The following is a 23,916-nucleotide window of genomic DNA, read 5'->3' as shown; positions in this document are numbered from 1 at the left end:
ATCGTTATATCCCTAATTAAGAACAATATGTTTTATGTACTTCAAAGCTCCACACGACTGTGGTTCTTTTTTTAAATGTAAACTAGATAACTATTGTTACCTACGAGCATTTTATAAGCACAGTATTGTTTGTTTTCATATACTTGGGGTTTTTAGGCCACTGCTGTTCTTTTGTTGAAATATATAGTTGCCACTTGGCAGCTGGTACTACAATCTAAATGCAGAAAGATGTTGAAGCACGATGATTGTAAATATTTGTCAGTTTGAAGTAGTTTTTCATAAAAAAGTTAATTTTAAAGTACATACATACATTTGTTTTTTATTTAAATCGTGGTATCAAATAAGTACCAAAAATTGCAGAAATTCAGAGGTATCGACTACTGAAATTCTGGGTTTTGTGACAACCCTACTACAATTAAGCGAAAGCGTTCTTTGCAGTGGACATGTTTGTTTTGCACAACAGGGCTTTCCCCACCCAAATTTGTACATCTAACAAAATAAATACAACAAAGCACTCGTCAAAAGATCTGTTTTTTAAAGAACGAGTCAAAGGTCCTCTATACGACAGAAAACCTCTGCTGTTTTTAAGGATCTAATGCAAAAGTGCTCATGAAAGCTCTTCTGTAGTAGTGAGGACCAAAAGAATAAAAATTTTGAATCTATTATATGCAGTAAAATATTACATTAGATTTCGTTATCTTCATCATACTTTTTATTTAATTTCTCTCCTTGTTATCTTTGTTTCAGGCAGTACAGATCCCACACAGACTCTTAACACTTGAGCTTTGATACAAGCCGTCAGCTTTGAACTCTTTAATGTGCTCTAATCTGTATACAGTGTCATGCGCTACAACACGCTGACAGAAGCAGATTAATGTTTCACAGCCAATCAGCGGGCACAGATAGGGAATCCCCAATAAATCTACAGGGGAGGGAGGAGGAAGACGAAAAAAGTAAAAATAGCCCTGGCGTGGCCAGTTCAGCCAATGGTTAAAGCCCACCGAGATGTATAAATAAATAAACAGAGAGAAAATAAACAGGAGGGTAACATGTCCTAAGGGCATCCCCTATTGGCATAGACAGAATTTCTTATTCCTTCCCCGCGCTCTGCAGCTCCCACACAGACGAGATCGCACACACCATTTGAAGTTATTTGCTTTTTCTATCCTGCATCTTCAACTCGTGGCTCTGACGTTGCTCTCTTCACTTTCATTGTCTCTCATTAATGATCTCATTACTCAGTCTCCTTTTCCCGAGGCTCAGAATGAAGTTAGTTCCAGAGATTGGCCTATAAGCGCTGCCAAGAAAACGGCAACGTGCTACAACTGTACTAGAATGGGGAGTTTTAGGGAACGTGTTAGGTAAAAGGCCATCTTTGTCAGGAGTCCCTACTAAAACTAAAAATACAAATTAAAAATGAAGACGCAAAATGACTTACCGGCAAACTGGATGGCCGGCCCTGCATGCTGTCTTCTTGACTGCTCTTGTTGGAAGGCATGGGCTGGTTGGAAGGGGGGGCACTGGACTGGGAGCTAAAAGAATCCTGGGAAAGTTCCTGGTCCGAGGAGAAAAACGTCAAATCAAGCCGTTTGTCTTGAATATTTGGCTCCTTCTGCTATTAACCAGAATATAAGACAACCTACGCTATTTAGGATATATTTTTGGAAAAATATGTTTTTACGACAAAATCAGAGCCAGAGTCAAAATAAAGCTTAGTGAAATATGGTTAACTTGAGCGCAAATTTTACCACTACCGGTACATAAAATATACAGCAAAAAGTATGCAATAGTTACAAATACAGTGGAAGCTCAATTTACAAAGCCTTCTATTTGCTAACTTTTCAGTTTACAAACTTTTAGATCGCACCATAATGCCTCTGTGTGCAAAGAATGTCTCTGTGCACGAACGCTTTATTCATTCATTCTGTGTCCCGCTGGCAGCCATTTTGTGCTCGGTCGTATTGAAGAGATTGAGGAAGCCGGCTTCGTACCGCAGCAAGTTATTAATTGTGATGAGGCAGAAAACTGACTTTTCAGAAAAAATATGCCAAACCAGACTTATTTCACAGCGGAGGAGAATACCTCTTGTTCAGTGGTGTCTCTTCCAAGAGCGTACACGCACATTGCCCCCGCCCACCACCTTTTTTTCTCTCCCTTTCGTCTCCTTTCTCTTCTCTTGTGAGCTGCTCCTTTACCAATGTTATTTAAGTGGAATTTACTTTTCTAAATATTTATAATCGTAACAATATAATTGTTAAAGTTAAGGATTTGGGGGATTTCTGATCATTTGTGAGGGCACCAAAGGGACTTCTGTGTGTGTGCGTGTTGGCTGAGCAGAGCAGACAGCACATTTTAGCTTGTTTGTTTAAGTATGTAAAGATTTATTTCATCACCTCTTTGTTATGTTTGACATACAGTACTGTATAGCACTTTATATTGCATGGGTGTCAAACTCGTGTAATTTCACTTGGCCCTTGAGGCGATATCAAATTAACTAGAGCTGGCCCGCCGATTATATTCAGCGGCGGTGCCGCGGTAACCCGCTTTCACCGCAAATTCTCATACTTGCCAACCCTCCCGAGAGACTCTCAAATTTCAGTGCCCCTCCCAAAAATCGTCACGTCCGCTTTTCACCCAGTCCAGCCAATGCTGGCCCAGTCACATAATATGTGCGGCTTCAGCACGCACACACACGTGAATGCAAAGCATACATGGCCAACAGCGATACAGGTTACACTGACGGTGCTTATATAAATAACTTTAACACTGTTAGAAATATGCGCTACACTGTGAATCCACACCAAACAAGAATGACAAACACATTTCGGGAGAACATCCACACCGTAACACAACATAAACACAACAAAACAAATACCCAGAATCCCATGCAGCCTTAACTCTTCCGGGCTGCAATATACACCCCCGCTACTACCAAACCCCGCCCCCCCAAACTGACGCACGGAGGGGGGATTTGGTGGTAGCGGGGGTGTACATTGCAGCCCGGAGGAGTTAAGGCTGCATGGGATTCTGGGTATTTGTTTTGTTGTGTTTATGTTGTGTTACGGTGCGGATGTTCTCCCGAAATGTGTTTGTCATTCTTGTTTGGTGTGGATTCACAGTGTGGCGCATATTTCTAACAGTGTTAAAGTTATTTATTCGGGCACCGTCAGTGTAACCTGTATCGCTGTGGGCCAAGTATGCATTGCATTTACGTGTGTGTGTCTGCGTGCTGAAGCCGCACATATTTTGTGATCGGGCCGGCACGTTGTTGGAATGGATGAAAAGCAGACGTGACGACAGCTCGTGAAGGACGATAAACGCAGTGCCTTTAAAGCACGCCCCCAAGACTGTCGTCCGGGTGGACAAGATATAATGACTGATGAACAACTTTGTTCGATAATGAAAGATGCCTCAGCTCAAAGCCTGAGCCCCGACATTAATGAACTAGCATCCAAGAAAAGATGGCAGGTATCTGGCTTGGGCACATCAGATTAGATCAGTGTGTTGCAAACTGAGCAGTTTAAAGTCCTGAATGGTTGGTTCGTTCATTGTTATTTTATTTTCTAATTTATTAGCCTGTGGAAAAAGTTAATGTTGATATTACCTCAGAAGGCTGCAAATAGAAAAGAGGCATTACATTTGTATTTAAATTGTACTTGATATGCCATTGATATTTTTAAATTATTATTATTATTTGAAACTCGGTTTTGTATGTCACTATAAAGTTATATAAGCCTTGCTTGTTCAATATTCAATGCAAAACTTGTTTGGGTCCCTATTAAAAGGTTCATTCGTTCAACCTTGGCCCGCGGCTTTGTTCAGTTTTAAATTTTGGCCCACTCTGTATTTGAGTTTGACACCCCTGTTATATTGTGTTCAAAGTGTACAAACCTTTTGTCGAGGTTGGAACCCATTCGTATTTACATTGTTTATTACGGAGAAACTTGCTTCCCTATACAAACGTTTTAAGTTCAATTAAGTTGTTAACCAATTAAGTTCGTAATTCGAGACTGCACTGTATACTTTATAAGAGGCTGAAGAGAACTGATATTACTGCAGATAGTGAGTGCAATGGAATGTTGCTTTGCTGTTGCTTACACAGCACAAAAATAGGAGGGCGCATCTAGTTTGGACGGTTTTCCGTCTTATATTCGGGTCAATACATTATTTTTTAGTAATCAAGATTGATAGAATGCGGAGCTGCTGCGTTGGTACCTGGGGAGGGGGCGGGAACCTCTGATATGGCGACTGTTGCTGCGGTGGTGGCTGTTGCTGCTGAGGCAATGGTGGAGTCTGAGAATATGGTGATGGCTGACTCTGCTGGCCATGACTTGGAGGTGGTTGTGATTGAGGAGGCTGACTTCCTGGTTGCTGCTGCTGTTGTTGTGTCGGTTGTGGTGGTTGTTGTTGTTGTTGTTGTTGTTGTTGTGCGGGCCCTTGCTGCTGCGGTGGAGTTTGCTGCTGCGTTTGTTGGCCCGATGCAGGAGCTTGAGGGTAGCCAGCTTGCGGTTGTGGTCCTTGCTGGTTCTGAGAACCAGGACCCTGCTGCTGTTGAGTAGACTGTTGCTGTGGAGGTACATAGGGTGCCTGCCCGGGAGGAGTGCCATGGGGACCTTGGGATTGCGAGTAAGGGGCCCCAGGTTGACCGTGTTGGCCCGGAGGCTGTGAAGGGTGCCCTTGCTGGGGGAAGGGGGGTCCAGAGCTACCCTGGGTTTGGCCAGGGTATGGTGTCTGCTGCTGGCTTGCGTGGGGCGGAGCACCGTGTTGCCCATAGTAGCCCTGACTCTGTTGACCATAGCCTCCTGACCCCTGCTGTCCATAGGCTGACATCTACAGATTGAGGCAGAAGAATCAGCTTAGTAATGGTTCATGTTGAAGTCAAAGATTAACACACCTCAATTGTTAGTGAACATGAAGCACTTTCTTCCGTACAACAAATTTCAACAGCCTTGCTACATTCATTACTTAAACACAGTAGATGTACAAGCCCTGTTTATGTTATTGACTTGATTTTTTTTATTCAAAGCAGCAGTTTATCTTTGTCAGAGATTACAAATAAGTGCAAAAACCCATCCATCCATCCATTTTCTACAGCTTGTCCCATTCGGGGTCGCGGGGGTGCTGGAGCCTATCTCAGCTGCATTCGGGCTGAAGGCGGGGTACACCCTGGACAAGTCGCCACCTCATCACAGGGCCAACACAGATAGAGAGACGACATTCACACACTAGGGCCAATTTAGTGTTGCCAATCAACCTATCCCCAGGTGCATGTCTTTGGAGGTGGGAGGAAGCCGGAGTACCCGGAGGGTACCCACGCATTCACGGGGAGAACATGCAAACTCCACACAGAAAGATCCAGAGCGCAGGATCGAACCCAGGACCTTCGTATTGTGAGGCAGACGCACTAACCCCTCTTCCACCGCAAAAATAAGTAGTTGAATTACAGCGATGGAAAATAAAATAGTTTTCTGCTTGAACTTCAACAATAAGCTTTTTTCAGGGGAGAAGAAGTGTCATAAGAGGGAACCATGACAGAAATGAATAAAACCACGATCAGGTGCTACCAAAAAAAACAGTTGATGCAGCTGTATTGTAACTGCCTAAAAAAACATGGAAATCTATTTTCCTGTCTGGAGAGCAATTGTGGAATCTACAGTCAGATAGGCAAGCACAAGATACAAAAGGCCTTCAGTCTACAGCATATTTGCATGTATTAACTGCCTGATAGGGAGAGTTCATTCGGGGTCTTATTCTGCAGGTGGATGCAACATACTTCATCGTTTCCAATTGAACAACACTGTAAGAAAGCAGTGCCCACTGTGCCACTATGTATAATATGGATATTCCCAGTTGTCGTTTTACACATCACAAACCAAACAGACTGTGAAATATTGATGGACTGCTTTTGTTGCACTTGTTCCTGCTGGAAGTATTTTTCTTCCAGGTACAAAAATGAGTTACTATAGATTTTCCTTGCTCTTACTAATAGCATTTTGTGGTTTTTGAACAGTGGCGGATGCTGGTCTTTCAATGTGTCTGTTTATTTATGCATACATTGTATTCTCTATTACAGCAAAATGTCAGAAGTTAGAGTGTCCAAACACAAGTAAAGTGTGTTTTTGACAAAGAAAAAGTCACTAGGTAGATTGGAAAAGTTTCCAGATCAACTCACAACAATGGATTGAAACTTTAACAATGCTCCTGTTGTAGTTTATTTAAACCCACTGCTGATAGACAACCAGAGACACAATGCGCGGGACAAATCCGAGTATTCCTCCAATGACTGTCTAGTTTTGCTGCAGTGGAACAACCCACTCTGTACTTCCCTCACTGACTCCTTTATACCAAAGACTATAAAAATGGGACCCATTATCTCCATGCTTGGCACTCAGCATCAAGGGTTGGAACTGGGGGTTAAATCACCAAAAATGATTCCCGGGCGCGGCCACCGCTGCTGCCCACTGCTCCCCTCACCTCCCAGGGGGTGATCAAGGGTGATGGGTCAAAAGTAGAGAATAATTTCGCCACACCTAGTGTGTGTGTGACAATCATTGGTACTTTAACTTTTAACTTTTTAAATGTCAACACTGTTTAACGCAATGTGGCGCTACAAGAATGAATGACCACGTTTCAATGCACTAAATGAGTCTAATTTCTCAAATAGTTTGGCTTTAAAAGAAGCATCCCGCAATCCTAATCTGATCATGTTTTGCTTTTGAGAAACTGTACTAACACACCCAGATTATGCAATTAAAAACCAGATCTCTCGAGTGGGATACTCTTCGTATCGCGCATGCATCAGTCTCAATGCGCAGGATGTAACCCGGAAGCAGATACCATTCAATAACAACAAAGGCAACAATTGGAATGAAGAGACTGTTTATCTGCTTCACAAATTAAAAGAACGGAACATTTAGGTGCATCGATGGTAGAAAAAAAGAAACGCACATTCATTTCAGAAAGTAGCTAAGGAAATGGAGAATATTGGCTTAATTTGGACTCCCGAACGTAATACGAATGAGATCAAAGAGAATAAAGCAGGTACTGTATATTACAAGGCAAAGAAGAAACAAAAACTTCTTCACCTTGCATTTGTGCACTTCAAACTGATTACTGATAACTCTGTATTCCACACAACTGGAAAACTTGTACAAAACAATAGCAACCCTCATCTGGATCAGTATCGACCGGAGCACGAACGGTCTTTTCCTACAGATTTAAAACCCCTTCCATCAATCCACAAAGCCTTATGAATGAACACAGAGACATTTTAAAGTTCTGTTTTCATGATTCTCCATCAAAAAATTAATTCACAACATTATCTCCCGCCAGTCTTTCTTCACTTTGGACCCGCATCCGCTTCAATACATTCTCGGTAGTAGTGTCATGTTCGTGGCGCAATCTAAAATCATTTTTGATGTGGTCTGCTATTTTCATCAGTATAGCCATTAGAGACGTAATGTTTGTAATCCGTGCCAATATTATAGCAGACATCAGGCACAACAAGAACTGCGCTGTTGACTTGTAAGGAGTCGCAGATGCAATGGTTTTGTGTGACATCATAGGTCAACCGAAAAAGCAATACATTTATCTGTGCTAAAAGGAAATAAGTGCACCGCAGTGTATGGGAAGCACAAGGCGTGTGACCAATAGTCGCATTAGAGAGTGTCCATGGACACTGGGACTTCACATGTAGGTGTGAAAATACAAAAAAACCGAACTATTCGAAAAAACAAAAAAATAATGAATGGAAACGGAGTCGATGAGAAGGAAGTCGCGACCAGTTAGAAGTAGTCGATTCTGAACTAAATCTGAACACGTTGTATAGCATATTTTGTCAATAAAATGTAAACACAACAGGTTCCTAATTTTTGGACATTTTAGTGCAATCACCACTGTTTTCTAACTGTTTTTTCTTGAATTTGCTCGTCACTCAAAGCAGAGGCAGTAATATACAAGTCAAAATGGTCTTCAAATGGTTTTCTTCTGACATTAACTGCAAGAAACATCCTCTTGACATGAAGCACATACTGAATTTAGTGAGGGCAAAACATGTCAAAATGTTTTCAGATGAGATTTATTAACCATGTTCACAAGATGCACACCCAGAAAAAGGTTAATGTGTTATCAAAAGCCAGGACAGTCATTATGACCTTTTAACACTACACTCCAGTATCAGTGAGGCTTGCTATTAAAAACATCCAAATCAATAAGTACCAACCTGCTGTCCGTACTGCATGCCGCCAATCGCACCAGGCGTTCGACCCTGTATCCCCATAGGATATCTTTGGGGGCCTGGAGATCCATAGCCCTGCCCTGGATAAGACCCCGCTTGCTGGGATCCGGGCCCTGATGGAGGCCCTTGTTGCGGTTGGGAATAAGGACTAGGTGCTCCGTAGGGTTGGCCACGCATCTTCCCTACCTGGTCCATTGGGCTTGCAGGCTAGAGGAAACAAAGAATCACAGTGAGCTCTGCATGGATGTAATTGGATTGTAACTGTAACATCAGCAGTTTGGTAGGATTTAAAAAGGCATTAGCAAATCGCAAACAAATACACTTGCATTTAATTTAAAAAGCATTAAGTATAGACATAATGAAAAGCAGGAGAGGGAGACCAAAAAAAGTGGATTTACTTTCCAACTAAACAGCAAAAACTTGGCCACGAATGAATGAACGAGCCTACTATAACTGCCAGGAGCTGTTTCCTGCTTGCGATCATTGTGCCAGTGGGCGGATTCTGTTACAGCTGAAATGTTGGGGAGGAGTTCTACGAAGTTATGTGAGTAATAGAAGTGTCTGCGGTGGCTGGACATGGGCCCGCCGCTCAGCTGGAACCACGTCAGGATGGCGTCTGCACCCTGGAAGATCCACATGGTCCAAACATACGGCGAGGAGGGAAGGAGGGAGGGGTTGTAAATGTAGTAGTGGTGGAGCTGGCTGTCAACAGCTGGGTCCAAGGTCATAAAAGCAGATGATGTACAGGGGATTCCTCCACGTGCCACAAATGTAATGGTCAATAAAAATCTGGAATTCCACCGAGCATTTCGCAGAAAGTCCACATCAAGTGACCGTTTGGTGCTCCGCTGTCACCTCATCATACCGCTGGCCGCCCCTCTGTGTTCTCATTCACTGTAGCGCAACAGAATCAGAACCACAATGGAGGCTTTGAAGAAGCAACAACTCCTGCCCCGCTGACCTCGGGCAGCAGACACAAAGCTTTCATTGCTTCCCACGGTTATTAATCTGTGTGTGTGTTTTTCCTCCCCCCCCCCCCTTTCCTCCCAAAACCTCTTTTCCTTGGTTAAGAGAGACAACCACCAGGGCTATTTATAGCCAGCCAGACAGAGAGGGCAGTCTGCCGAAAATGTAACAGGTCCCAGCTGCACTGCTGTTTGAACCTGGGCCAGGCCTTGCGCTTCCTGGTCTTTAATAAAGCAGCAGGCTTTGGCACTCTATGAATGACAGTGCTGTAGTAACCAGTCGGTGGTCTGGAAGAGTTGCTTGCGGGGAGTGGTCCCAATATTTAAAATATTGTTGTGGGCGGAAATCAACAGGCTGCAGACGTGGTCAAGCAAGATAACCTATTCCACTTCTGGTTTTGCCTCCAGCCTCCCCCAGGGCCACACTGCTGAGCTCCTTTAGGTTCAAGAGCATATGTGTGTGTGTGTTATGTTGTGTATGTTTGTGTGTGTCCTTAGGGTCATTACCGACTGTGCCATGGGGGATAAGGAGTAACAGACCCCGGCAGACACTCTCCTGTGACCTCTAATGCACTTTCAACCCCAGTCTGCATGGAAGTGCACATATCCTCACCCGCCCCAACTCTGACTGACTGACATTGGGCGATGAAGGACACAGCTCGGACTAAAGATGGCCGGTGGATACTGCTAAAACCACGGGGGGATGATGGGATGTCTACTTCCTTTAAAGAGCTTGACTGCTCAGCAGAAAGAGAGAGTTGGAAAGTACAGCTCAACTATAATCAGCGTTTTCCAACTCTCAGGGCCAAATGGAGAGTCACTGCTGACACTAAACCAACACTCAAGATGTCTCTTTGAACTGACACACACTACTATTGTGTGTGTCAGGTGGATCCGGTAGTGATCCGTAACATTGCAAGATAAGGAATTTCCTTCATTTTAATATTGAATAGGTTTTGATGTGAGGACGTTTTTTTAACTTCCACATAATACCTGAAAGCATGAAAACAAAAACAATGGACAAGGAGTGTCAGCGGTTATTTTACTGGTAAGCAGACCACGATTATTCAAAAGGAGATTGTCGGCAGAAAGATAACGGAATGATGAGAGGTTAAGCTAAAGTCACAATGTAATATTTGTGTGCTCTTGAATGGGATTGTGCTGAAAATCTTAATTTCCTCTCGGTGATTATTAAAGTGTTTCTGATTCTGATTCTGATTCTGTATATATTGCAGAGATCCCTGTGAGGTGAAAAAATAGAGGAATTGAAAAATACCAGCTGGGCCATTTTATGGGTTCAGGGGACAGATTTTACAATTTTTAAGATGCTTTGGAAAGCATTTCCTACAAGAAATTCTGTAAAAATGCAAAAAAAAAAAAAAAAAAAAAACCTTACCTATGGTTTCTACCAGATGCTATAAATTGAAAGCCACACCGTTTTTTTAATGACTCTACCTCAGCATTAATTTTTTTTTTTTTTTTTTTTTAGACAATATCTTCATGTCAATAGAAGCCAATCCAAAATGACAAGTTTGTTTCATTAGTTCTAAGTTGTGTTTGGTTTGAGAAAAACTTCACTTCATCACAGTTTGGCATTCCATAAATACATGACATATGATGGCTTTATTTGATAAATATTGTAAGTGTAAAAAATCTAATATTTTGTTAAAATAGCGGGTCCCTTAGTAAAGTATTGGATGTAAGATGGCATTTATGGTATCTGCTACAAGTTTGTTAAATAATAACAAAGGTTTTAAATACATCTTAAAAAAACAAGATTATACTTTATAGTGTTTTTTAGGCAACTTTGGCAAAGCAGCAATAGATCTTGTACAAGTTTAGTGCGTTTAGTATTGTAAATCATGACTAATATTATGTGAGGGAGTATAAATTATATTACTTTTATTTCTGTAACATTATTACATTTGACAATAACAGTATAAAAAATGCAAATAGATACATTTCAACATTAATAAGTAATCAGTTACCTTACACAAGTCGGAAAGAGCTGTTTCGGGCATGTATTTACGACCAAGTAAGCAGCGAAATCCCACATTCTCCACCACTGAGAGCGGTTGATCATCCACTACTATGAATTAGATTAGTTTACACCAAATGCGGACTCCATGTTGGGAATCTTGTGAAAACTTTTCTTGCCACTGGAATGAATCTGTTAGGGTTTGTTATAGTTGCCCCACCTTGTTAGCGTTAGCCGCAGTATCTTCATTGTGTTTGCTGCATGGTGGGCTTACAAGTGCTTCATTAAGTTGCTTGTATTGAAACGTCCTACATGTGTCGCACCCCTCGAAACAGATATTGCAAAGTTTGCATGTTGCTATTCGACTTGTTGGCTGCTCGAGTTTGTAATATTGCGACACCACTGATGTATTTGCTTTGGTAGCGCAGTCTTCCATTGGTGCAATGGTTTTTCATTTCTGGTGAAAAGAGGCGAATAAGTAATTTCCATGTGGCAACATTAGCATGCAAGCAAATTTATAGTAAGTTTCTTACAAATTAAATATTAGTATGGTGTCGGAGATTTTGTTACAAGTACTCATTAATACCAATACTTCCAAAAAGTGCTGTATTGGCATCGACACATCCCTATAGTTTAGTGATTTTTTGGCGTACTACAAGAAGGACCGTTACAGTTTGAGAATCACTGGGTTAGAAGTGTAGCGGAATTCCGCTAAAAAGAAGACATCTGTAATCCCTAACAATGGTAATTTCAAACAGTGTATCCTTAAATGTTTACATGGCAAGCAACCAACAGTCAATTACTAGTCCACGTTATTGCCAAGTAAATTGTAACAAGATGCAACAAGGTGGAAAAAAAGTGTGAAAAGATGTGCAACTTGATCAAAATTAAGTTGGCTGGACTGTCTGTCCTCCAAAACAAAAAGTTACTGGATTAAATTATCACGATTGTTTAAATCATCCATCCATTCATTTTCTACCGCTTGTCACTCTCGATCCTAATGTTTTAGATCATAAAAATAATTCACGGAGGCAACCTGAAGTGTATGTGTGTTTTCTGTTCTACAGTGTTCGATCATAAAGACGTCTAAGCTGCAGGCTGGGAGATAAAAGTGCAGCCAGTTCACTGTTCAGGCCTTCATTGATCTGTTTACCAGTTGTTGTTTTCCTAACGTTACTTAAGTCATCACCATTTGACACAGCATTACGTACAGTCTCCAAAGATCTGAGAGTTTTAAATAAGGTCACCATGTATTTGTAGTTAAAACACATAAATCAATGGCTTCTTCTTGGCGTGTATAACAATTATGGAGTGATGTTCTTTTCCACTGACGGCACCATGAGGCAGAGGTGTGGACTCGAGTCACATGACTTGGACTCGAGTCAGACTCGAGTCATGAATTTGATGACTTTAGACTCGACTTGACAAAATGTGAAGAGACTTGCAACTCGACTTAGACTTTAACATCAATGACTTGTGACTTCACTTGGACTTGAGCCTTTTGACTTGACATGACTTGACATGACTTGCCACTTTCCCCAAAATCCAAAGCTTAAAAAGTTATTTGGGAGCGCTCCGTATTTTTCATTTTCTTCGTCTGTCTATCAGCGTGTTATTCCTGTCAGCTGGTGTGCTGTCAGTACAACAGCCAATCAAATTAGATATACGTTGTTTTCATCACACAGCATTCATCCAATCAAATTGCAGGACAACCAATGAACTAGAGTTGTCCAACAACGTGCCAGTGATAAACAATTATGTTAAAGTTGGTTTCGTTCGGGTATAAAAACTACGACTTGGTCAACAAAAAAAGAATTGTGGTATGCAAATCACGCAGTTCGAATATTACAGACGGAGACGCAACAACTTCCAACTTCGTTCGACATTTGAAGTTGCACAAAGAAGGGTAAGTTTTGAATGTAAGATAACGTTCATTGGCTAAGTAACGTGACTTTTATTTGCTGTGTAGTTAAATCAGTGAGGCTGCAAACTCACTGCTAATGTTATAACCATAGACATCTTATAAGTAGACGCAGCATCGAGCGCTACTGCCTACTGGCGCAGACGAGGCGCGTGGCCGCCATCTTGGAGTGGTGATCCGCTCCACTCAGTGCAATTAATTTGGCAGGAGCAATGAACTGTCAGCGCATTTAATTCATTTTACCTCACTGAATACGACTGATTTTCACCCCCTTTTTTGTCATACGTGTAGCCATGATAACACACATGTTTTGGCGTGTTTTATTATTCATAGTTTGCTTAACAGTAATATAATATTCTTATACACTATAAATGACCAGACGTCCGAGATCAAAACTGGGAATATAATCCCAGAGAAGGGGGAAAAAAACGGTAATCTATTTTTAAATTGAAGAAACAATATGATTAGGTTATATATACATATGTGTGTATCCTACATAAACAATGTATGAATACATTAGATATCTATATATCTTAGGGACCTATAGACTGTATCTCTGTTGCTTCAGCAGCAGAGAGTTTATTCTGTCTTGACACTTTGTATTGATATTTTCTATTACATTCTTCCCTTAAATGATAATGTTTGCAGTGATTGTTTTATATGTATTATTTTATGTAAGTCGCTTTGGATAAAAGCGTCTGCCAAATACTTAAACATATATAAACACCTGAAAGTCTTCATATCAGCTAAAACCACCAATCTGTTTCACTGGATTCAGAATAAAACCAAATTCTGTTCAACCCAACAATGTTAGTATTTGAATATTGTTACTTGAAGACTTATTCCTGGTTACAATTATACTGTTAAGAAAGTATTGTCTTATACTTTGCCTAAAATGAGAATGCATCATAATCAGTGGTGGCTGGTGAATTTTGTTTTAGGTGGGGCTGAAAGTTTGTAAACCAAACCCCTGTAGGGCGTCATCCTCCCCCAGAAGATTTCTTTGTGATTTTCACATACAAATATTGAAGATCTTTGATCCTTCTCAACTCTGTGGTAATATTATTTTCATAAAATACAACCAATAGTACGTTAATGTTAAATCTCACTTGTGAAAAGTAATACCCCGATTCCTATTTTCAACAGTCCGCTCATTTGAGCAGGAAAACGGTGAACACCACCATCTTTGTTTTCTACCTGTCATCTGTCAGTTTAGGCTGCTCGCCGGCTCCTCATCAGCACTTCAAGATGGCGGCCAAATTGCTCACGTCACAGCAACCAATGCTGCGTCTACTTATAAGATGTCTATGGTTATAACGTCATTGCAAACACGGCAATCTGTTGCGTCCACTGCAGTTTGCTACCTTATTCATACTTTTTGTCAAGTGATTTTTTTTTAAGCAGGGTTTCATGAGGTACCTATACATAACGTTACGTTAGTCAATGTATCACACACAGTAACGTAACGTTAGACGGCAGTCAGCAGCACCGCGTATTTTAGCCACCTACAAAAAGACAAACATAGTCAAATAAAGGTAAGTTAAAATGTATACTATATTAAGAATATGTGTACATATTGCATAGGGTCCTGACATCTAAAAAGTACAACTCTGTTCATTGTTATGTTCATATATTTGTTATGTTTTTCATGTGTACGCACACATAAACACACATACAGTATGAGATGAGATCAATGAGATAAGGTAAGAACAGGATAGAAACTGCTGTGGAACTAGTTACAATGCAATATGCCATGGAAATACAATGTTAACACTTTTGTGCAAATAAGTACAGTTGCACTTGTTTTTTTTTCAAATGTGTTTATTCTGTAAAGGAATGAGTCACATGTTTAAAATGACTGGTTAATAGTGCTATTTTGAAGTGCAATGTCAGCACTATCTTTTTCCCTGCAATTTCAAATGCACTTGTTTTAATAAATAAATACAGCGTTTTAAAAGCATACACAATCTGTGTAAATATATTAGTCTGTGGTTAAATGACTTGAAAGGACTCGAAACTCAAAATGCAGGACTTGGGACTTGACTTGAGACTTTCCAGTCTTGACTTTGGACTTGACTCGGACTTGCCCTGTCTTGACTCGGGACTTGACTCGAGACTTGAGGGTAAAGACTTGAGACTTACTTGTGACTTGCAAAGCAATGACTTGGTCCCACCTCTGCCATGAGGTAATGTTACAGTTTGCATTAGATTTTAGTTCACTTATGGGCTTCATCTGGAACCCTTACCCTATAAATAGCCTTATTTTATTTATCATATTTACGCAATGATATAGTATACATTTAGCCAACGATAAAGCTTTCAATACTATCATTACATCGTGATAAAGCATGTTGACACATTCTAGCTGTGTCCCGCGAACTTGCTAGCGGCTAATGTCCTTCCGTAAAGTCACGCCTAGGTCAGCAAGCTTCACATCCATGGCGGCAAATACACTTTTTTTTTACAAACATAATCATTCTTTGAGGAAGAGGAACAGCTTAACATGCTACACTCAACATAGGCGGATATGCTAACCGCTAAGGTAGAACGCTTGCATGTAACCAGAGGTAGGAGTATAGACACGAATATTGACAGTAACGATACCAAGTATTGGTATATGGTTAATGGTTAGATCGATATTTTTTATGATCAAAAAATATTTTGCGATTTATGTTATTGTTTACAAACTCAGGAAAAATGTTCCTGGAAACGCAAGAGCTTTAAGGGCAAAAAACCTAAATATTTAAATCAGAGCCATTAGTAGGAAATAACTAAAATATTGAATTGATATTTTACATCACGAGTCTATGTTAGTATGACCAATATTGCCCCTTTAACTACTTGGTATTGGATCAATACCCAAATTTGTAATATCGCCCAGTAAAGTATTCAAGCAATAGAAGAATACATGCTAATTACATTTTAACAGAACTGTAGATACAACCATGTTACGTCAGAAAGTAACAAGATATAGTAGATTAATAATAGTTTTGACAAAATAATACAACCTGAAATGACAGAGGTGGGAATTTTTGGGCACCTCACGATACTGTTACGATTCAGGAGCTACGATTCGATTATTGATGAATCTTTAATTTATGTATATTGATGCATTTTTTACATTTATTTTTGTTTCACTAAATAAGCATTTATGACTTGCAACTTTGAAAAACAGTGCATTTGCCATCCATCCATCCATCTTCTTCCGCTTATCCGAGGTCGGGTCGCGGGGGCAGCAGAGAAGCCCAGACTTCCCTCTCCCCAGCCACTTCGTCCAGCTCTTCCTGTGGGACCCCGAGGCGTTGGGACATAGTCTTCCCAACGTGTCCTGGGTCTTCCCCGCGGCCTCCTACCGGTCGGACGTGCCCTAAACACCTCCCTAGGGAGGCGTTCGGGTGGCATCCTGACCAGATGCCCGAACCACCTCATCTGGCTCCTCTCGATGTGGAGGAGCAGCGGCTTTACTTTGAGCTCCTCCCGGATGGCAGAGCTTCTCACCCTATCTCTAAGGGAGAGCCCCGCCACCCGGCGGAGGAAACTCATTTCGGCCGCTTGTACCCGTGATCTTGTCCTTTCGGTCATAACCCAAAGCTCATGACCATAGGTGAGGATGGGAACGTAGATTGACCGGTAAATTGAGAGCTTTGCCTTCCGGCTCAGCTCCTTCTTCACCACAACGGATCGATACAGCGTCCGCATTACTGAAGACGCCGCACCGATCCGCCTGTCGATCTCACGATCCACTCTTCTCTCACTCGTGAACAAGACTCCGAGGTACTTGAACTCCTCCACTTGAGGCAAGATCTCCTCCCCAACCCGGAGATGGCACTCCACCCTTTTCCGGGCAAGAACCATGGACTCGGACTTGGAGGTGCTGATTCTCATCCCAGTCGCTTCACACTCAGTTGCGAACCGATCCAGCGAGAGCTGAAGATCCTGGCCAGATGAAGCCATCAGGACCACATCATCTGCAAAAAGCAGAGACCTAATCCTGCAGCCACCAAACCAGATCCCCTCAACGCCTTGACTGCGCCTAGAAATTCTGAATTATGAACAGAACCTGTGACAAAGGGCAGCCTTGGCGGAGTCCAACCCTCACTGGAAACGTGTCCGACTTACTACCGGCAATGCGGACCAAGCTCTGGCACTGATCATACAGGGAGCGGACTGCCACAATCAGACAGTCCGATACCCCGTACTCTCTGAGCACTCCCCACAGGACTTCCCGAGGGACACGGTCGAATGCCTTCTACAAGTCCACAAAACACATGTAGACTGGTTGGGCAAACTCTCATGCACCCTCAAGGACCCTGCCGAGAGTATAGAGCTGGTCCACAGTTCCACGACCAGGACGAAAACCACACTGTTCCTCCTGAATCCGAGGTTCGACTATCCGGCGTAGCCTCCTCTCCAGTACACCTGAATAGACCTTACCGGGAAAGCTGAGGAGTGTGATCCCACGATAGTTAGAACACACCCTCCGGTTCCCCTTCTAAAAGAGAGGAACCACCACCCCGGTCTGCCAATCCAGTGGTACCGCCCCCAACCAAGACAGCCCCACAGCGTCCAGAGCCTTAAGGAACTCCGGGCGGATCTCATCTACCCCCGGGGCCTTGCCACCGAGGAGCTTTTTAACTATCTCAGCAACCTCAGCCCCAGAAATAGGAGAGCCCACCACAGATTCCCCAGTCACTGCTTCCTCATAGGAAGACGTGTTGGTGGGATTGAGGAGGTCTTCGAAGTATTCCCTCCACCGATCCACAACATCCGCAGTCGAGGTCAGCAGAACACCATCCTCGCCATACACGGTGTTGATAGTGCACTGCTTCCCCTTCCTGAGGCGGCGGATGGTGGTCCAGAATTGCTTCGAAGCCGTCCGGAAGTCGTTTTCCATGGCCTCACCGAACTCCTCCCATGTCCGAGTTTTTGCCTCTGCGACCGCTGAAGCCGCACACCGCTTGGCCTGTCGGTACTTGTCCGCTGCCTCAGGAGTCCTATGAGCCAAAAGAACCCGATAGGACTCCTTCTTCAGCTTGACGGCATCCCTCACCGCCGGTGTCCACCAACGGGTTCTAGGATTACCGCCACGACAAGCACCAACTACCTTGCGGCCACAGCTCCAATCAGCCGCCTCGACAATAGAGGCGCGGAACATGGTCCATTCGGACTCAATGTCCAGCACCTCCCTCGTGACATGTTCAAAGTTCTTCCGGAGGTGGGAATTGAAACGCTCTCTGACAGGAGACTTTGCCAGACGTTCCCAGCAAACCCTCACAATGCGTTTGGGCCTGCCAGGTCTGTCCGGCATCTAAAAATGTATTATTTCTCCTACCTCTAATTACCGCGTACGTCAGCAGCCAAATTAGGAGTCTTTGTAACCCACAATGAAATGGTTCTATTGATTTTCTGGATTATTTTGAGTCTATTGATTTCTTTAATTAAAAAATATTGTGATTACCATGTATGACGGGTAGGGAGCGTTTACATTACAATCATTATGCTGTGCACGTGCTGGTCAAAATTGTGCAAATTCAAAGTTGCAAACCTAGGGAATAAAGCAGCACACTCACTGCACTCACTCTCTTTTTGTCTGCTCAGTCATCAAATTCAAGAGGTAACTCCTCCCCTCCCTTTTTTGTCTTACATTAAAAAAAAAAAATAACTGCAATTAGCACATGGCTAATCTGCATAGAGGAAAGCCCTACAACTCTTGGCAGAAGAGGTTGCGCTGATGTACTGTGTCATGACTGGCCTGCTGGTGGATATTGCAACTATTCAAAAGAGTGTGTGTGTGAGTGTGTGTGCGTGCATGCTTTTGTGTGACGTGGAGGGATTTGTAAAAGGCTATAGTAGAGGGTGGGGGCCCTCTGGAGCAGAGCTGGGGAAGAGTGGAGCAGATGGAACGAGGAGGGGAGTGAGGCGGGGGCAGACGATAAACAACTGCTGCTAATTTAATCCGCCACGGCACACACACCATTGTTCTGCTTTAAAGCCCCTCAGCACGCAACACACCAGCCCAAACACACGCCCGTCGTAAGGCCGCGCTCGTATGGTGGCGCACATCGCATGTCACAAAGAGGGACAGGATATCCTATCCCCAGACCACAGGGGTCAATTTTATGGGCGCAATTGTTTTTTTTCTTTCAAAAGGACAAGCCACGTGGATGTGTGCACATTGGTCCTAGCGGCTTACATCACACTGAGGATGTTATCCACAGTCACAGTGGGAGAAGCATGCTCTTTCAGCCAACATAAGTAAAGGTTTAAGAACAATTTCACAGTAAAGCACGGCGCTTAAACTGAGAAATATCTTATTCTTTTGTGCCAACTAACAACTAACCCTGTGCTAACATCTGGTGTGTCTATGCTTCTTTAACTTTTTACCATTAAACCGTAATATTTTGATCATTGTCACGGTGAAAATGGCTTTCAGCAAAGTACGAACAAACAATATTTTCTGAGTTTAAATATGCAACTAATCATGGACCATTGATAATCAAGTGTTTTAAAATGCATTGTCTCGTAATAAACATTGAGAATTTAACTGATCATTGTTCCCAGGGCATTCTATCAATTGCAACTGGACTGTTCAGTTCGTCTTGAAGACATGTCGCCTCTCATCCAAGCAGGCTTCATCAGTTAATGCTTATGAACTTAGATTGGTCAGAGCAGGCCTGACCTGATCTGATCAGCCTATGAGACTACCAGCCTAAACTTCAGTTCAGTTTGTCTTCGAAGATGTTTCCCCTATTATCTAAACAGGCTTCATCAGTTCATACAACTTAGATCAGGTGTAGATCTGAACAATCTAACTATGAGCGGCTTCACATCAGTTCAGGTGACTTGGATTGGTCAGATCAGATCCATCCATCCATCCATCCATTTTCTACCGCTTGTCCCGTTCGGGGTCGCGGGTGTGCTGGAGCCTATCTCAGCTGCATTCGAGCAGAAAGGCGGGGTACACCCTGGACAAGTCGCCACCTCATCGCAGGGCCAACACAGATAGACAGACAACATTCACACACTAGGGCCAATTTAGTGTTGCCAATCAACCTATCCCCAGGTGCATGTCTTTGGAGGTGGGAGGAAGCCGGAGTACCCGGAGGGAACCCACGCAGTCACGGGGAGAACATGCAAACTCCACACAGAAAGATCCCAAGTTTGGGATTGAACCCAGGACCTTCGTATTGTGAGGTACACACACTAACCCCTCTTCCACCGTGCTGATCAGATCTAGAGCTGACCAATCTAAGTCTCTAAGCATGAATTGATGAAGCCTGCTTGGATGAGAAGCAACATGTCTCAAACAAACTGAACAGTCCAGTTGTGATTGATTAAATGCCCTGCGAATACAATGACCTGGATGATGGAGAACATCCATGAATGAATGAGAACATCCATAGACAACTTACCGTTATTTGTTTAACTTTTCTCATAATTTCAAAGACAACTATTTAATTAAGCGTATTTCCTTTTCTAATCAGTAATGGTAAAATGAAACAAAAGCACAGTCAGAGCAATAGAAGAGCCCACCCTTGTACTTTAGGTTAAAATTAACTTTAAGAGGAAGGTTAACAGATGCTGATGGGAAAAGAGATCAGTAAAGGCCCATAAATGTGACTTAGCAAAAACTGGGGAAGGAGTAAAAAACAAAGTGACCATGTTTTCAATTAAGTAATTAGTTTGGCGTCCCTATGCATCAGCCCAGGATGATCTGACCACTGAATGACACAGAATAAAAAGCAAAGTGCGGCCTGGGGCGGGCAGGAGGTGACGGTCAGCGCCTGCTGGTGCTAACTTCCAAGCTGAGCCGAGGCATCGCACCGCCCAGATGTTCACCCAGCTGTTCCTCGGAATTTTCAAAGATGCTCAGGGCAGAGGGAGGACAGCAACCTGCACTCCCTGTTGTTTAAGAAAATATACATTAAAGCATCTTTTTTTTTTTTAAAACATATCCTACCACTTCACAAAGGAGAGCTTTTGGGGCAGGCAGCTTCACTACGCATCTTAAAATTGAGATTTGCCAACCATCCTTTAGACAGCTACAGACGTCGACATTGTCAGCAAATAGTCTTACCAGTCGTCATAGGTTAGTTATGTTAGCTGTGCTAGTGTTGCTAAAATCGTTGTACTCTTTTCGCACTCCTTAAAGGGTCTGTTTGAATGTTGTTTGTATTATATACATATTTTTTGAAGCTATATTTTTTCAAAATTACTAATTATCTTGAATAAAAATAGCTCGTCGGCCAGATGGTAAAAGTATGGCGTTCAGGCTGTGTCGTACACACGTACACGCCTGAAGCACATGCACACGCAAAAGCAGTCCCAGAGATGCAACTAATAATTTTGCAGTTATGTTAGCGATCATTGAAAGTATAGCCTAATGTTAGCAGCTGAACTTTGCCAACTCGCTGTAATTAATAGACAACAAACTAATGCAAATGTGTTATGTGGGCTCTGTACCGAGGATGTCGTTGTGGCTTGTGCAGCCCTTTGAGACGCTTGTGATTTAGGGCTATATAAATAAACATTGATTGATTGATTGATTTATTATGTACTCAAAAGCGGCATGTTCTCAGAGGTGCCTACTTGAAGCACTTTTAAACATTAAGCTTCAGCATCAAGGCTTGATTTTCGATCAGTACACTCCCGTATTGCAGAACTCCTGTGACCTATTTAAAATAGGGACGGGCGATGAATAAAAAATGTTTGTTGTTTTGCTATTTTACATTTCAAGCTTGGCGGTTAGGATGGCTTTGTATCGCCTCTTGTCCTCTCTTGCTGGAGATGTCCATACTTAGCTAAGCCTTGTCGTCCAGTGATGATGGTACTTGTAAGAAATGCAATTTATTTGCGTCATGCAGGTGAGGATTAGTAACTTGGAGCGGCTACGCGCGCTGTATGGACATACTTAAACCGCACGAGCTAGCTGGTAGCCACCTCTTTTGGGACGATAAATATTAGAGATGTCCGATTATGGCTTTTTTGCCGATATCCGATATTGTCCAACTCTTAATTACCGATATCAACTGATATCGATATATACTGTCGTGGAAATAAAACTTTATTATGCCTAATTCTGTTGTGATGCCCCACTGGATGCAGTAAACAATGTAACAAGGTTTTCCAAAATAAATCAACTCAAGTTATGGAAAAAAGTGCCAACATGACACTGCCATATTTATTATTGAAGTCACAAAGTGCATTATATTTTTTTAACATGCCTCAAAACAGCAGCTTGGAATTTGGAGTGGTTTTTGTTGTATTTTTGTTTTTTTCTCGGCGGAGTCTTTAAGCGACAAATGTGTGGTACTACTTTTTTTCGGTGTTTGCTTTTCATCCATCTTCCGCTTGTATTCATCGTGTATCTCCCTATGATTCTTGAAGGTGTGGGAGATCAAATTGCTCGTATTAAAAGGAAGACGTCTTGGTTCCTCCTCACATAATCAACTTTTTGCAGTCATTGCAAATTGCCAGTTTTGTATCCATCAGACACACTTTAAAATAATCCCAAACCATAGACATGGTGTCGTTAATCAGTCACCGAGCGAGCTCGCTTGTTAGCCACGCTACAGCACCGGCAACAACACACTCTTGATGTTGTTATGCTCCGCTCGCGGCGGTTTGATGAGGTCATCAAGCGTCGCCAGTAAACCTCTCATGCTGCAACTCCTGTGTTGTGTGTGGGAGAGGGGAGAGGCTGCTGACTGGGAGACGCAACTGCTCTGTACTTCCCCCTACGTCCGTTTACCGCTCCGTACAGCGGCGTTTTAAAAAGTCATACCGATAATTTCCGATATTACATTTTAAAGCATTTATCGGCCGATGATATTACATCTCTAATAAATATGTATGGAATATACAACAAATCATGTGCCAACTACATGGCTTTCAAATTTGACGAGTTAGCACATGATTAATCAGAATTTTTTTTTTTACAAACAATTTTGAGCGCTCATGTTCCTTTACCTTCACCGCATATGTTTACCTGAATGTTTACGTACAAAGATGAGTGAGGAGACTGACTGGTGAAACATTTTGCTTCAAAATACACCCCGACGGGACTATAGATATAGGGCTGCCATCAACGATTATTGTGATAGTCGAATAGTCAACGATTGTCGTAACGATTAGTCGACTAATCTGATAATAAAGCGCACACATATTTAATGGCTCAAATTTTTTCATTTACTTCTAAATGCAGCTTAAAAGGGAACTGCACTTTTTTAAAATGTTGCCTCTTTCGCAATCATAAGAGACAAGACCACAGGTTTGCTTTTTTAGGATTTTGAATCTGATCAAAAACGTTTGCAAGATGCGGCCAACTGGAGTCACTGTTGTAGCCTTCGAAGCCCTCTAAAACCACTTCAAAACCCTCCATCAACATGCTGTATACACACCGCAAAGCTATATATAATGCAGTAATAGACACATTCATAATATGTAATTTGTTCAATATTTACCGCATATAGCAGCGCATTTCCAACTTTCTGCATCAAATGTGTTCCTACTCCCTGAATCAAATGCCAGTGTGTTTTCTAAACACAGCAGACTTGGTAGTAGATAACAAAGACAACTATTTTTCGACAAATCAGGATTCACGGCTTTATCTTTTTGAAACTAAATATAGGGTGGATGAACTGCTGCTTATAGAAGCGAGCACGAGAAAAGGCTGAAACATTGGAGCAGACTGAAGTCGAGAGACATGGTCACGCTGCAAATATGGAACTTTTGAGCCAAGCTATACCAAATGTATGGAGTGCCCAAATCAACTGGAAACGTCCCCGGCCAGCTTGACCAAACGGATAACTGTCCA

General features: G+C 42.3%; 1 protein-coding gene across 4 annotated transcripts in view; it reads right to left on the bottom strand.

The window, feature by feature from the left end:
- Positions 1-23,916, bottom strand: part of arid1ab (AT-rich interactive domain 1Ab) — a 232,116-nt gene that overhangs the window by 49,718 nt on the left and 158,482 nt on the right. For all 4 annotated transcript variants that reach the window (XM_061930754.1, XM_061930751.1, XM_061930753.1 and 1 more), the window contains 3 exons: positions 8,222-8,443; positions 4,216-4,830; positions 1,439-1,555 (listed from right to left, as the gene is read on the bottom strand). In XM_061930754.1, coding sequence (XP_061786738.1) covers positions 1,439-1,555; positions 4,216-4,830; positions 8,222-8,443 — 954 coding nt within the window. The remainder of the gene's footprint in view (positions 1-1,438; positions 1,556-4,215; positions 4,831-8,221; positions 8,444-23,916) is intronic.

Source organism: Nerophis lumbriciformis, linkage group LG37 (assembly GCF_033978685.3).
Source record: "Nerophis lumbriciformis linkage group LG37, RoL_Nlum_v2.1, whole genome shotgun sequence".
Taxonomy (NCBI): Eukaryota; Metazoa; Chordata; class Actinopteri; order Syngnathiformes; family Syngnathidae; genus Nerophis; species Nerophis lumbriciformis.
Note: the sequence above shows the minus strand (reverse complement) of the source record. Positions and strands in the feature narration are given on the sequence as shown.